Raw genomic sequence first — 13,686 nt, forward strand, 5'->3', positions numbered from 1 at the left:
GGTTGTTGGACGAATGCAGTCAATAGTTCGAATCGAGTTTGCCGTTGTCAATAAACCCCAAGATTGAGGACTTGTCTCCTCTGTTGCCAGGCTTGGACTGAGAGACAAGAAACCTTTGAGCTCTCGGAGAGACGTCTTACCGGCTGAATGGATCACAGAACATCCGAAGAAATGGCTGAGGCGGGAAATGGCCTCGCCAGGTTGCGCAAGGCCGTTACTGGTCAAGTAGGACAAGCCTAAATCCGCTGATGTCTCGGCCAGATCAGAGACACGGCGTAAGCTCCCTTTTACCAGTCCTTCGGTAGTTGCCGTCAGCTAGCCGCGATAGCCTCCTCATAGCCGCAAGAGATGACGGAATTGCGCTGCCTTGGCCGCATGCAGCCACGCTCAAAATGGTGGCAAATCTCATCGGAGATCGATACAACTGCCAACATATCGCGATGGTGGCGTTATCAAAAATGCTGTCTAAAATCTGGTCAGCGATACCCAAGTTGATAATAACTTCATATTAAAACCTGATCAACAACCTTGGGGTGAGCTCAACTTGGTGTTGGATTCCAACGGGTAAAAGGTTACACAACACCGGCATGGCGATCACTCACACGGCGATCACTCGCAAGGGGAGGCTCTCTGATTTGCTGGTATTTCGAGCGGCAAATTCAAGTGTAAGACATTCAACCGTATTCGTCACACTCACCACGATACTGTGGCTGCCGCCCAAAAGCCACGGGCTGAGACAGAAAGGACCTAGATCAAGCCAACGAGGGGATTCTCCTCCGCCCATCTCCACACGTCGGGATTTCCCGCAGTCAAAGCCAGCAACTTCCGTTCCCAGAACCCCGTCAAAGGCTCCTCGGGCAGTACTCTAGCCTGCGGGAAGGCGTTGTGCCGTTCGTTGGCTAAGACCCATTTCCATTGGCCGTCTTCCTTCTCGACCGGATAAGGCTTCAAGTCACCTCCATCTGCTCCAAGATCCAACTCCCTGGTCCTGCCGTCTTTGCAGCTATCTGCCCCAGAGGCGTTAAGCCCGGAGCCGCGTTCCAGCTTCCAGAGCTCGCTCCCATCATCGGCTCTAGTTAGAGGTTTGCAGTCCCATACCCCATCATCGTCCATAGAGAGGCCTTGGCAAGCCAGCCGGACCCGCACGCTACTATGAATCCTTTCGTTGGTGTTGGACAAAGGCTGGTCCGTGTCTTGGTTCGTTTGCGGGTCCGTACGCATAAAGGTCCCGGGGTGCCGGATTGTGGTTCCTGACCAAGTCTGGAGGCGGCTTGTCGGATATCGGATTTGGCCTAGCCCCCACGGACGAGCGGTTTTCCAGAGCTCTTCTGCACTACCGGCAGGATGACGATCCTTTCCATCACATTCAGCCTTATCCCGATGGATGCTTGATGCCTTTACCGGACATATCCTGGGTTTCGCCCACGGCAGTTGTTGCTTCGGCCGAAACCATGATGACCAGGTATCAGGGACGTAGGAGAACGGGTGGGCAGCCGAGAACCGAAGTCCTTGCATGAAAATGTCGAACATACGGTCTGGGTTGAACTCGACACCCACAGTCGACAGCTGATCACACATCCCTTAGTTTTTGGTCAGCTTCTGCCACATGATAGTCAAGATGACAGTGGCTGCGTACAAGCTAGGGTGATGGTGGCAATCTGTTGCTCATGCCATCCTCCGCCTACGCCAGCATGGCTACCTGGAAACCAGACCTGCTTGAGGTTGGTTTTGTTGCCTTCGAGCTTTTCCCAAAGTGCAGGACGGAAAGCGAATCGTGGTTCGTCCAGAGACAGAGCATGGAACGCGTTTTCCACGCGGTCTGATACCTGCGTATTGCTGAACTTCCACGTAGAAATATATGTCAGTCATGTCTTGAGATGAATGCGGAGAGGGTACACTTATTGATCTGATGTTCCACGCAGCCCAATGACCGGAGCTGGAGGGATGCCCAAGGCACCGACAGTATCCCAAACACCAACTGCCTTGATGGTAATCTCGTGCACACCCTTCGCGTCTTCGTATGTGTGTCGTGTGAGGTTATTCTACATGCCATTAGTGTCAAAGCCCACAAAAGGTAGGTAGGACACACGTTAGCAAGCCATTTCTCGTACTGCGATTTCCGGTCCATCTCCCATTTGGCCTTGGCTGCTCCTTTCTCGCCGTTGTAGGGAAGTACTTGCGGATCCAGAAAAAGACTCAAATCACGATCAGAGTCCCCCATATTCTCATAATCTTCGAAGATGGCGTAGAAGTGGTCCAAGCCCGTGGGAGTTAGCAAGCCGACGGTCGCAATCATATCGGCAACAGAGCGCGCTGTGAAAGCGCCGCGAGAGAAGCCTATGAGTATGATCTCATCTCCATCGACGTAATTAGTGCAGATAAAGTTGTAGACTTCACGGATAGCCTGGATTTCCAATTAGCTCCTCTGGAAAAGACGCGAGCTTTGGGTGCGTTCCACTGCACCTGGTCGAGTCCAACCCCAAACAATCCACCGGTGAACTTATCGACTGCGCTGTCTGAGCTACCGACACCAGGATGGTACATGATGATTTGATGGGTGCCATCTTGACAAGTTCTCCGAAGCACTCGTGAGATTCTCGTCACGTTGGATTGCGGTTCAGCGCTTAACGTGCAGGTCAGCGGACGACGAGACCACGTTGCTAGAGTGACAGAATTTACCCCTTGCTACCCAACGAGTCCATCCAGGTTCCATCACAGCAAACAATCAAGCGTTTGGGAGCACCGCGAGTCGTGGAAGCCATACTGCTGGATGTCGCAGGGCTATGGATTGATGACCTTGAGTCTTGCCAGTCGTCTCGAAGTGAACGAGAAATCAGGGGGTTATAACGCGGGGGTGATGCACGGGTCCCAGCCTCAGCATCGCAGGCAAGGGGGTTCAGCTTTGCTGTCATATCGGGTCTTAGTGTAAGTCGGTGGCTGTCTCACTGCATACAGCCGCAGCTGAGCTCTTGGGGTAGCCGAATGTCAGCATGTGCTATCCCTGCAATCTCATTGAATTTTCTTCGAGCAATATATACGTTAGGCCGCAAAGGGAAGAATAGATGTTAGCACCGGCTGTGAAAGATGTGAACATAAAATTATAAAGTTGCTTGAGAAATTTATCGAATTGAGATTCTAGTATTTCTCAAGAACTGTCCTATCACCAAGCGTTGTTGATCTTGATCGAGAAATTCCAAGATCGGTGGTGACCGCGTCGGAGATGCCACGGGCATTGTCTCTCATTCTGTGATCTACGAAACTCAACTCCAATAGCCTACATGAATGGAACGATTTTCAATGTTGGTCTTACACGTTCCAAAGGCAATTGGTCGGCGCGCGGATGGTGTGTCGTCAATGATTCGCTCAAAATTTGTTTGCTTGGAATTCGTCACTTGGTCTATGGAATACCTAGGCTAGTAGAATGTAGAGTTAGCCCTATTGATGCAGCCACTTCTGACATGCATCGACCGGGGGACAGGGGTCAATCTGACACGGGAGGCCATCCTTTCTGTAGCCCGGACGGTGCTTGCGACTGGATGAGTATCACAAGCCATTCAGCTTTCTTATCAATCCAATTCATTATCAGGTTACACATGAATGGGATCAATGTACGATCATTGAGGCGTCGCAATGTCTCTGAACGATACCGCCTATATTACGCTGCTCCATTTGATTCACGGAAAAGTTTCCTTGGGCCTGGTCTACACATGAGATTGCCAATAAGGCTACTCTGTAATTCCCGGCCCTAACTTTTAATTGTTTCTATAGCTTAAAGATTGAAGTCGGAGTCATGATCATTGGTTCTTTCGCTGCAATCAGCGATAATTTTTGGATCCGAGGAAGCTTGTTCAAAACTGGATTCAATGTAATCACCTTCACTCATATCGAAGCTGGATCACGGCATGGGCTGACGAAACATGAAATACCTTTTCCACGATTCCGGATGGCATTTGAAGTATGATAGATAGTACGAAAAGTCTGAAATATCTGTATTACGAACCATCGACATCACAGTTGCCTTCTTACTTAGATAAGTAGTTTAGTGAAAGATTCTCGGTTATTTAGCACGCAAAAAGGTCAATTCAGAATGGCCTTTTGCGGGCCACTTTCGTGATGCCTTCATCATTTTTTAATAGTATACTCGATCTTTTCAATCATCGAAGTCTTATGAAACAAGCAATCTTCAGCTACTCTCATAACCAAATCGCACCAACCCAAATGCTGGCCAGCCAAGAAGTATTCAATGTAAATCGATCGCAAAAGACGATTATGAGCATCTCGCTTATGCAGCAATGGGTGTCATCGTCACAAAAAGTTCATCTTCCAGAGACCCAGGGGTGTGGCGGCCGTAGGTCTCAGGGCGGGCAATCTGAACGTGGAAGTTGGAGAATAGGCCAGCCAGTATGTACCCAAAGACTGAAATGACGTGTCAGTTTGTTGAAGCTTGAGATATAGAATTGCTTACGGTAGTATGTCAGTTGAGTTCCGATACAGGCTCTCGGACCGGTCACAAAAGCCCAGAGAGGAGGCATGTCAGTCCTCTCTTCGCCGTTCTGGTCCAACCAGCGTTCAGGAACCCAGGCATTCGGCTGGGTCCACATCTCTGGGTTGCGGTGCAGAAACCACTGGAAGCAGTTGACGCGAGTGCCCGCCGGAATGCCGTCAACTCCCGAAATGCTCACGGATTTGTCGTGGGGGGTGACGCGTGGTAACGGGGTGCTGTTGGGTCTCATGCGCAGGGATTCCTTGATGACGGCCTGCAGGTATGCGATTGACTCAATAGTCTGAGGCGAAGGTAGACTGTTTTCGTTATTTTTTCCGACCTGGTTGACGTGCATTCCAAGTCCCGCGACCGCTTGCTTTAGCATTTCTTGATGAGCCGGATTCTGGGCAAGGTAGTAGACCGCATAAGCGAGAACAAGTCCTAGCATCTAAAGTCAGAAGAGGGAATACTTCATGAAGCGCTTGAAACTCACCAAAGACCTCACGAGCGCCGGCTGCGTGCGTTTTCTACAGTCAGTAATATTCTCTTACTGAAAGTTAACAAGAGCAAGGGAAACTTACACATGTGGTCAAAAATCTCACTTGCGATAGAGATTCTGGACATCTCTTCCGAAGCTTGCATGTCGAGAAATTTGCCATCCTTCAAGTTGGACATTGCTTTTCGCAGTTGTTGATAGACGACTGGAACGTCCTCGGGGGCGGGTTGCTCTCCGTTCTGCATACGTCGGTAGACTGCCTCAGACTTATCGCAATGTTCAAGCATCCAATTCTCGATCCACTTGGTCGATTCGTAGTGCTTACGAGGCATCAGGTCTAATCCGATGCGGCGAAGCCCATGATACAGTCCAGGGAGCTCCTGCAGCCAGAAACCCTGAGGACTATATCTGTTCTCGTAGTGTTCCAGCCACATCTCTGTCAACTCGGGGTTACGCGTAAAGTCAGGTCCACTGGACAGACCCAAAATGTAACAGTTGAGCATGTCAAGCCCAGAAGCGTAGCAGAGTCTCAAAAGCTCGATGGGTTGTCCGTGTGCAGAGTGGTTCTGGAGTACTGGGATGAGGCGTTGGTACATAATATTGTGAGTCACCTTGCTCAACGTCTCTGATGCAAACAGCGTCGTCTTAGAGTAAGACGACGATACTCGTCTGCGACATGCGGCATGATCGGCTCGGCTCCGGCTGGCAAAAGAATTCCGTTGTCTGACATAGGCAAGTAAGTGATTGGTTACGACTTCGGCAAGGAGAATTCTGGGAGATATCTTTGATTGTTGATCACATATGTGACGTACCCGTAATATTGGAAGAAGTCAAAGTAGCCTGGCTTCTCAAAACCAGCGTTATAAACCTGACGAACGCCAGTCTCGTAGTCGCTGATGCTGATTTCTTGTGGCGCGACTCTGACAATCTTGCCGAGTCTTTCGTGAGCTGCGAGGACAGCTTTCAGTTCCTTTCCATGGTAACGTTGCCAAAGAATCCAAACGGAACTGAACGAGCACGTCCAATGAGCAGAGGGCACTTTCGAGAGACCTCCGGTAAAAGAGCGGTACAACGTCTGGAACAAGAAAAGTCCAAGAAGCAAAAGGATGGCCACAAATGGCAGCGCCGAGCCGAGAATCAGAAAAGTCATGTCTGCGGTCTTGGATGTCACACTGTGTTTCTATCCTCTTTCCAATGCCTTCATGTTCGTACTAACTTGGTGACATGATAGTGCCGTTTATTTAGATACATGTTGACCTATTCCGATCAAAGCAGTACCCTCATCCGCTGACTGTGCATCAGTATCGATCTGGAGGTCTCCGAAAACTATGGCGCGAGAATCCAAAACTTCAGGCCACGATCAGTTCCTCTCATCAACACGTCGTTTACCTCTCGTGTCATTCCCGAGATTCGGGATGACATGCATGCACAGGAAAAACTCAAAAGCCTTGACAGATCCACTGGGGGTGCCCCCTCCTCGGGTCTGCCAAATGTGCTAGGATAGGGGTCTGTATGCACTGTCAGCTACGACGTGTACGCAAGTCTAGAATCTGCCGTCGACATGGATAGTGCACGTTGTGTTGCAAGGGAATATCCAAGCCGCAAGAGAGAATGAAGGGAGACGAATCCTTTCTAAATGTGGTGGCGGTATTTTCAGCAAGAAGCACGTAAAGGTTCTCCTGAATAAGCAGACTGTGGATGTGTTCTTGAGACCGAGGTTTTTGGGGCCAATCATTATTGGTAAGGGATTAGGTCTGTTTCTCTTAATGAAGCGCATCGAATTAATTAGTCAAGGTCATTCGTAGAGCGTGCCTTTAGACTCGTTCCCATTTGTGGACGGTAAAGTATAGACAGACAGTCGGTCAAAAGTTGAGAGATCCATGCTGTGAGAGTGGCGCATATGCAGTTCGTCTTGCATAGACATTGCTTTTGATCATCTGCTAAGGGTGAAAAAAGATGTCCCGTCATAACGTCTTGGATTCATCATTCATCTGGCGTACCTAGGGTCTATCGTAGTCTGCATACCGCATGGGCTCGTGGTTCTGCCCGTCAATCAGCCCCATTCCATAGCTATCCCGTTCCGAGTCAGGTTCCTCGCCAAATGCCTTCATCTTCTTCCGATCGTTCTTGATCCTCTTCTTTTCCTCCTTGGCTGCCTTGCGCTCTTCCTTCGCTGCCTTCTTCACCGCCTTTTCCTCCTTCTTCTCCTTGCGCTTCTGTCGGCAACCCTTTCTCGGGAATTCGCTGTTCGTGCCCTGAAGAACTCGACCCGGGTGTATGATGGCTAAAACAAGCAAAGCCAGCATCATTGGGAAAGCGTCAAGGGCATATGAATATGCCTCTGTGTAAGGTACAGGGTTCTCTTCGGGAGTCATGCCGCCGGTGAATTCGACCAGGCGAAAGATGATGCGTGTCTACGCAGGGAAATACCTTTTAGTAAAACAGCCTTGACAAAGAACGGAAAGAAGATAGTAAATAGAAAACGCAAACTGACCGTGATTGCAAGCAACACTGCATAAAGTGCAAACTGAAGAGGCTTCCAGGTCCGCCGCGGCATAAAGCCCTCTTCGTCTTCACGTTCGGATGAACCTTCAAGTCCATCAACATCATCCCGGTTCATTTGTATGGCGCGATAATGGAAGCGAGCCATCAACATCAAAAACACCACAATGAAGCCCTCTTGAACACCCATGCCGATGATGTAGATCTTGACACCCTTCGCTCTCGTATTAGGCTCTACTGTCGGACCAGCCATGATACCTCCTGTGGCCTGTACGATGAAGGTGGCGATATCGGCAACGACAAAAATACGACCAAGCCATCTTGCTGGAATCTGGCAGACTCGAGGTTCTCCGCCTGGTCGAAAGAAGTAGACCATTCGTGAAAAGGTCATGTAGACAAAGGCGTTAAGCCAAATTGGAGCCAATAGAAAGAGGACCTGATGGCCTGTAGCGTAGCCTTGAGCTTGTTGATCTTGCGAGCCGTATGCGAGGAGGATGAAGGCGCCCATTTCCCAACTTGCCGCCATCAGAACCGTCCATGTGAATGGCTACAAGACATCGAGAATCAGCATGTACACGACACTGACTGCGTTTGCATGTTCCCTTGGCTGGATCTTTCTTCCATGGAAAGAGAAACAACAGAAAGTTCGGGTCCATCATCTTACCTTTCGGTACCAAATCGCCTCGATGAGATGGATCAATGTTAGAACCCCAAAGATTGAAGCTGTTGCAATGGCAGGCGCCAACTTAGGATAGAAGTTGTAGTTGGAATTGCAAGCATCCCAAGGAACCGCTCCGTTTGGTCCTGGCACAGCACTTGTGCAATACGTGCTTGGAGGGTCGTCGTCGCCATCGTCTCGGATCACCAGCGTTGGCGTTGGAAGCATGGCGCTTGTAATGTAAGGATTCAAGACAATTTCTTAAATCAGGGAGAAATTCCAATGGTCGCAACGAACAAACGAAAACATTCGAATTAAGTTCCGATGGAACTAAGGTAGGGAAACCAAAGGCAGTGTTTCTTTCTGCTCAATGTCGACAACCTTTTCAATCCTTCAACTTTCAACTTGGCTTCGATACCCGACTTAAAGATTCTGGGCACTAAACGTATCATCTCACAGCGGCGTCAACTACATTCCGAGAGTTCAGGGTGCCAAGGCTGGTGCCTAAAATGAAAGCAAGTTGGTCGGCCTCTATGTCTCGCAAATGACGCGTCCTTTATCCAGCGCTGCCGGCGACTCAGCATGATCGACCGTCCATTGACCCTCCGAGGGTCACGTCTAAGCGGGTCTAGTTGTGACAGACCACTATCCAACCAACACGAGAAACGTGTGCAACAGGGGTAAGGGGGTCTGAAATCTGACGACGTTACAAATTTTCGAGCTTTTTGCGGTGACAGTGCTTCTACTTTACGGAAGAAAATAGGCAACCAATGGATTCAAGTTGGTTCTGACGAAATTTCGGACTTTGGTTCGTCTGAATTTCCGTCTATTCTCTTGAAAAGGTTGATCTATCAGTACAGAAGTCAATGTCACCCGATGACAGTCCAATTCACATGTGAGGGCTTCCCTGAATCTAATGTAGCCAAAAACCTTCTGGCTTGTGCAGAAATTCTCTTCTCAACATGATGTTCCATGATCGCTATTTCAGATGGCATGCATATTTAGACTGTTGCGATCTGCCTGCGCGGGAGCAAATCTCTATGCTAAGCTTCCATCACTGCCTCTAGTCTATACATCCTTGGTTCTAAACGCACATCCATGCCTTGCTTGGCGCTAGCAATGCCCCCTGGCCTTCAAAAGTTCAAGTAACCGATTCTGCTTTTTCTTCTGTTGTGCCACTTTCTCAAGGGAGTTGTGAAATGATCTTAACCACAGCATCGCCAAATTGGCTGGTAGTCGCAGTACCTCCCAAGTCCGAAGTCCGCACGCCAGACTCAATGGCATCGCTTACAGCCTTGCAAATTAGATCAGAAGCCTCGGGCATGTTGAGAGAATAGCGGAACATCATGGCAACAGAGAGGATCATTCCAACAGGATTTACCAACCCTTTACCGGCGATATCCGGCGCAGAGCCTAGATCGGACAATCAGCATCGATCCATGAGTGAAACTGGAAGGGAATCCATCAAAATCGAATGAAAACAACGTACCATGGACGGGTTCATATAGACCCTTGATCATGCTGCTGCCAGCCTGCGGCGGGATGCCTCGCAAGCTAGCGCTAGGGAGGAGGCCAATGCTACCGGCTATGGCGCTCCCTTGATCACTAATGATGTCACCAAACAGATTGCTCGTCAGAACAATGCCGTTGAGCTTCGTCGGGTTGCAGGCCAGAGTCATGGCAGCGCTGTCCACGAGCTGGTGCTCAAAACGAACATCGGGAAACTCCTCGCTGAGAACTTCGGTGACGACGCGACGCCAGAAGCTACCGCACGCCGCCAGGACATTCGCCTTGTCGAGACTGATGACGGGCTTTGGCGGGCTTGACAGTCTTGCCAGATTGCCCGCCAGGCGCGCTGCTCTCGCTACCTCTTCATACGTGTACTGGTCCGTATCCTTGGCGATGCGGTCTCCACGCTCTCGGTGCCCAAAGTATATGCCACCAGTCAGCTCTCGGACGATGAGGATGTCAGTGCCTCTGCAAATGTCGGCCTTCATTGGCGACGTGTCGACTAGGGACGGGGCAGGAAAGTTGATCGGACGCAGGTTGCCGAACGCATCCAGTTCGCGGCGCAGGGTCCCCAGACTCGCGGCTTCAACGGAAGGGACCTGTCCAGCCCATTTCTTTGAAGCTCATGATTAGTATTTGGATTTCCTGATGTGAGGACGGCTACCGGCATGAATCCATGAATGACTTACAGGGCCACCGACTGCGCCTAGCAGGATTGCATCGGCCTCCTTTGCATCTTGGAGAGCTTCGGCAAGTATCGGCTTTCCGTGGAGATCGAAGGATGTCTGCGTCGAAAGGGGTTAGTTGAGCTGGTAGTGTGCGTTTAGGCAGAAGTTTTGATGTCGACGTACTCCGCCTATGGGATGATGCGTCAGGTTGAACTTGATTTCGGGGTGGCGGAGGGCGACTTGGTGAAGCACCTTGAGCCCCTCAGACATGACCTGCTTTTGTGATTAATGACGGGATTTATCCACCACAAACGGGCGTGTGCGTGAACTGGGGAAGTCCAACATACCTCTGGCCCGGCGTAATCTCCGCCAAAAACAACAATTTTAAACGTAGTAGACATTTTTACGGATTGAAATTGCGCAGTAATTCGATGAGGAAGTTAGATGGAAGGGCAGATAGATGCACAATGTTGCTCAATCGTCTTGGATGTGGCTCAAATCGCGTTTTCTTTCTTCAAGTATACACATGGCTTTCAACTGGGTTTGTCCATTCTCATGTTTGATGTTGCAACTGTTTCCCTCGAGCCGAGCTCGGCCAGGCAATTGATCACTTTGTGGTTCACGATGTTGACGCTGCTTTCCTGTCGGACACTGCATGAGAAGCAAGCAATACTAATGACTGGGAAAGAAGACTATGCATTCATTCTTGGGATGTGACGGGAATGCGAATCTATCCGAAGATCAGGGGCTCATCCACTCTGCGAGTATGATGATTGCGCTGACCTTGCATGAGCCCCTGGTCCCGGCTAGTCAAATCTTCCCACGACTTTTCAACAAAGTAGACAGGGTTCAATAGCCTTTTAGAACTTGGCGCCACCAATTTGCGTCTTCGATCTGGTCAATCGGAACGCGGCGGGAGGCCAATGATGATTACAAAGTCGGCTCCGTGTCATAATTTGCAAACCCCGACAGAGCTTAAATCCCCAGGCCCACACGGCGGTCCATTCCCCTTCCCGCTTGGCGCCAGATACACGAGGCGCCGTGGGTGGGTGGTTGAAATTACGAATGCTCGTCCGACCAGGGACTCTGCGGACGGTGCAGCCATGCGCGACTTGAGATGGATCCTGCTTGACGGGATGGAATTCTTTTAGCTCGAATATCACTAGTATTACGGATATCGGCGCCGGACAACGCGTGATACAATACAGGTTACCCCCAGCTGTATGGTCAAGCGGGAAGCACTCTAGCTAAAGGTTGCGGTCAGGCGCTGACAATCAGCTAAGGTCGTCGATGAAGTCAAGAGTCCGGATTGCCAGACTCGGCAACTCGTTATCGGAACTTGAGATTGTCAGTTTATAGAGCCGTGTTTGAACAAGATTCAAATGCTGGTTCCTGTCGCCTTTGATCAACTTGCATTTGGAACATCAGACTGCAATTCTTTTCCGAAAATTCGTACACGGTCACACTGTCTACCGGGAACCGGCACGAAAATCCCCATTTCTCTTACGAAATATCTACTACCATGGGTTCTGTTCCTGCATACTCCTCGCCGGCACTTCAAGCTGGCGAGAGCGAGACCGGAAACCAATTCGGAGTCCGCCCGCCGAAAGCAGACGTAGAATGGCACAAGATCGGGTTTACGCCGTTCCAAGGTCAGTCAAATTACAAATGCGGTCACTCTCGTTCGATCTGAACCACCGTGAAGCAACCAATAACACCCGGTAGCTGAATGAGGTCCAAGTTTGATTCGAGGGATTAATAACAATTGAGCGCTTAGTAAACGGCCATGTCGAGTGTACCTTTACAGTCCAATCCGGCACCTGGAGCCAACCGCGTTGGGTGCGTGAGCCTTACCTCAAGGTTCATGGCCTTTCCCCCGCGCTCAATTACGGGCAGCAAGCATTCGAGGGGTTACGCGTCTTTCGCGGCGAGTCAGGGAGCCTTCAGCTTTTCCGCCTAGCGAGCCATGCGGCCCGGTTCGCCCGCTCTGCCGCTGCCGTCGACATTCCGGCCGTCCCGGCTGACTTGTTTGCCAAATCGGTGCGGTTGGCCGTCCACCTCAACAGCGACTTTGTGCCTCCTTTCGAGGGCGGGTGCTCCATGTATGTGCGGCCAGTCGTCTTTGCGAGCAGCCCGACCATGAACATGTACACGGCGGAGGAGTACACGTTTGCCGTCCTCGTCACGCCCGTCGGTCTGTTGTACGGCGCAATGGGGCTCAAGGCGCTGGTGGTGGAGGGATTCGATCGCACGGCGCCGAAGGGCACCGGTGCTTTCAAAGTCGGCGGTAATTACGGGCCCACCATCCCGGTCATGGGACGGGCTCGAAAGCAGGGTTACGGCTTGACGCTCCACCTCGACGCCGAGACGCAGTCCTTTGTCCACGAGTTCTCTGCTAGCGGCTTCATTGGAGTCAAGTCAGGATCCCCCGACACCGGCGCTCCACCTACCATGGTCATACCCAAGGACGAGCACATCCTCCCCAGTATCACGGTTGACAGCGTGGGACAAATTGCCCAAGACCTCGGGTGGAAGGTTGAGAGGCGTCCCGTAAGTTTTAAGTTTTCAGTTTTCCCTCTTGATCCACATTCCACCATGAGAATACGGAAACATTCCTCTCTCAGCGTTGCATTCCTCCTCTCGCCAGCGTTCCATGCGGGCTTGGGACGAAATCTTGGCGGAAGATTTTGACTTTTGGAGGGAGATTACCGCTAATGTTCCGGCGCCGTTGCATTAGATCCCGTTTACTGAGCTTGGTGACTTTTCTGAAGTCTACACGGTCGGCACCGCGTCGTCGCTGGTGCCCGTAAGCGCCATCGAGCGCGAATCGACCGGCGAGCGTTTCGCGTTTACCGTCGATGCGCAGTCTCCGCACTCCGCTTATGCCAGGTTGACAGACCGTCTGCAAGGAATCAAAAGGGGCCTCTATACGGAGCCTTGGGGCTGGGTGGAGGAGCTCGACGGCGTTGCTTTGCGCCATGACATTGAGCGGATTACGAACACTGGGCCAGCAAAGTCTTCGGAGTGAATTTCGGGACCGGGGTTTGGTGCAATGGCCGATTTTACGTTTGTATGTATCACAAGAAGCGGGTATGAGCCAGTGACTCTGGTCTGGTGACCGCGTGCAAGTTGGACAGAGTTGGATAGAGTTATGCCCTGCTGAAGATAGATTACTCTTCCACGCCCATCTAGGAGATATCGGCGCGCGTACCTAGGTTATATGGAGCTCTCCTGGGGCTCTTGTTTCTCAAAAATGGGCCGGTGGGCATCTCCTTGAACTCCACCAAGGAGTGCTTCGTCTCCTTGACAGGTGTGGTGTAGGCGACTAGTTCTGGTACTACATAGTGTTTTCGGGAGACAAACTCACGAG

The 13,686-nt window shown here is 50.8% G+C and overlaps 5 protein-coding genes across 5 annotated transcripts; 1 reads left to right on the top strand and 4 right to left on the bottom strand.

The window, feature by feature from the left end:
- Positions 1 to 747: 747 nt before the first annotated feature.
- On the bottom strand, positions 748 to 2,762 carry CORC01_04672 (peptidoglycan binding domain-containing protein; the record flags this gene model as incomplete). Its single annotated transcript, XM_022616319.1, has 6 exons — positions 748 to 1,580; positions 1,637 to 1,841; positions 1,932 to 2,042; positions 2,090 to 2,404; positions 2,464 to 2,660; positions 2,744 to 2,762. The coding sequence occupies 6 exons, from the start codon at positions 2,760 to 2,762 to the stop codon at positions 748 to 750; spliced, it is 1,680 nt and encodes a 559-aa protein (XP_022477170.1).
- A 1,520-nt stretch (positions 2,763 to 4,282) lies between these two features.
- Positions 4,283 to 6,129, bottom strand: CORC01_04673 (uncharacterized protein; the record flags this gene model as incomplete). The annotated part of the gene is made up of 5 exons (XM_022616320.1): positions 4,283 to 4,416; positions 4,466 to 4,924; positions 4,977 to 4,997; positions 5,065 to 5,702; positions 5,792 to 6,129. The coding sequence occupies 5 exons, from the start codon at positions 6,127 to 6,129 to the stop codon at positions 4,283 to 4,285; spliced, it is 1,590 nt and encodes a 529-aa protein (XP_022477171.1).
- Positions 6,130 to 6,979: 850 nt separating this feature from the next.
- CORC01_04674 (RTA1 domain-containing protein) lies at positions 6,980 to 8,367 on the bottom strand (the record flags this gene model as incomplete). The annotated part of the gene is made up of 3 exons (XM_022616321.1): positions 6,980 to 7,393; positions 7,474 to 8,028; positions 8,146 to 8,367. The coding sequence occupies 3 exons, from the start codon at positions 8,365 to 8,367 to the stop codon at positions 6,980 to 6,982; spliced, it is 1,191 nt and encodes a 396-aa protein (XP_022477172.1).
- Positions 8,368 to 9,322: 955 nt separating this feature from the next.
- CORC01_04675 (3-isopropylmalate dehydrogenase) lies at positions 9,323 to 10,717 on the bottom strand (the record flags this gene model as incomplete). Its single annotated transcript, XM_022616322.1, has 5 exons — positions 9,323 to 9,552; positions 9,629 to 10,262; positions 10,338 to 10,433; positions 10,500 to 10,589; positions 10,664 to 10,717. The coding sequence occupies 5 exons, from the start codon at positions 10,715 to 10,717 to the stop codon at positions 9,323 to 9,325; spliced, it is 1,104 nt and encodes a 367-aa protein (XP_022477173.1).
- A 1,121-nt stretch (positions 10,718 to 11,838) lies between these two features.
- On the top strand, positions 11,839 to 13,344 carry CORC01_04676 (branched-chain-amino-acid aminotransferase; the record flags this gene model as incomplete). Its single annotated transcript, XM_022616323.1, has 3 exons — positions 11,839 to 11,968; positions 12,094 to 12,866; positions 13,054 to 13,344. The coding sequence occupies 3 exons, from the start codon at positions 11,839 to 11,841 to the stop codon at positions 13,342 to 13,344; spliced, it is 1,194 nt and encodes a 397-aa protein (XP_022477174.1).
- Positions 13,345 to 13,686: the final 342 nt, after the last annotated feature.

The sequence above is a fragment of the Colletotrichum orchidophilum genome, assembly GCF_001831195.1.
Source record: "Colletotrichum orchidophilum strain IMI 309357 chromosome Unknown Scaffold_31.1, whole genome shotgun sequence".
In the NCBI taxonomy this organism is placed as follows: Eukaryota; Fungi; Ascomycota; class Sordariomycetes; order Glomerellales; family Glomerellaceae; genus Colletotrichum; species Colletotrichum orchidophilum.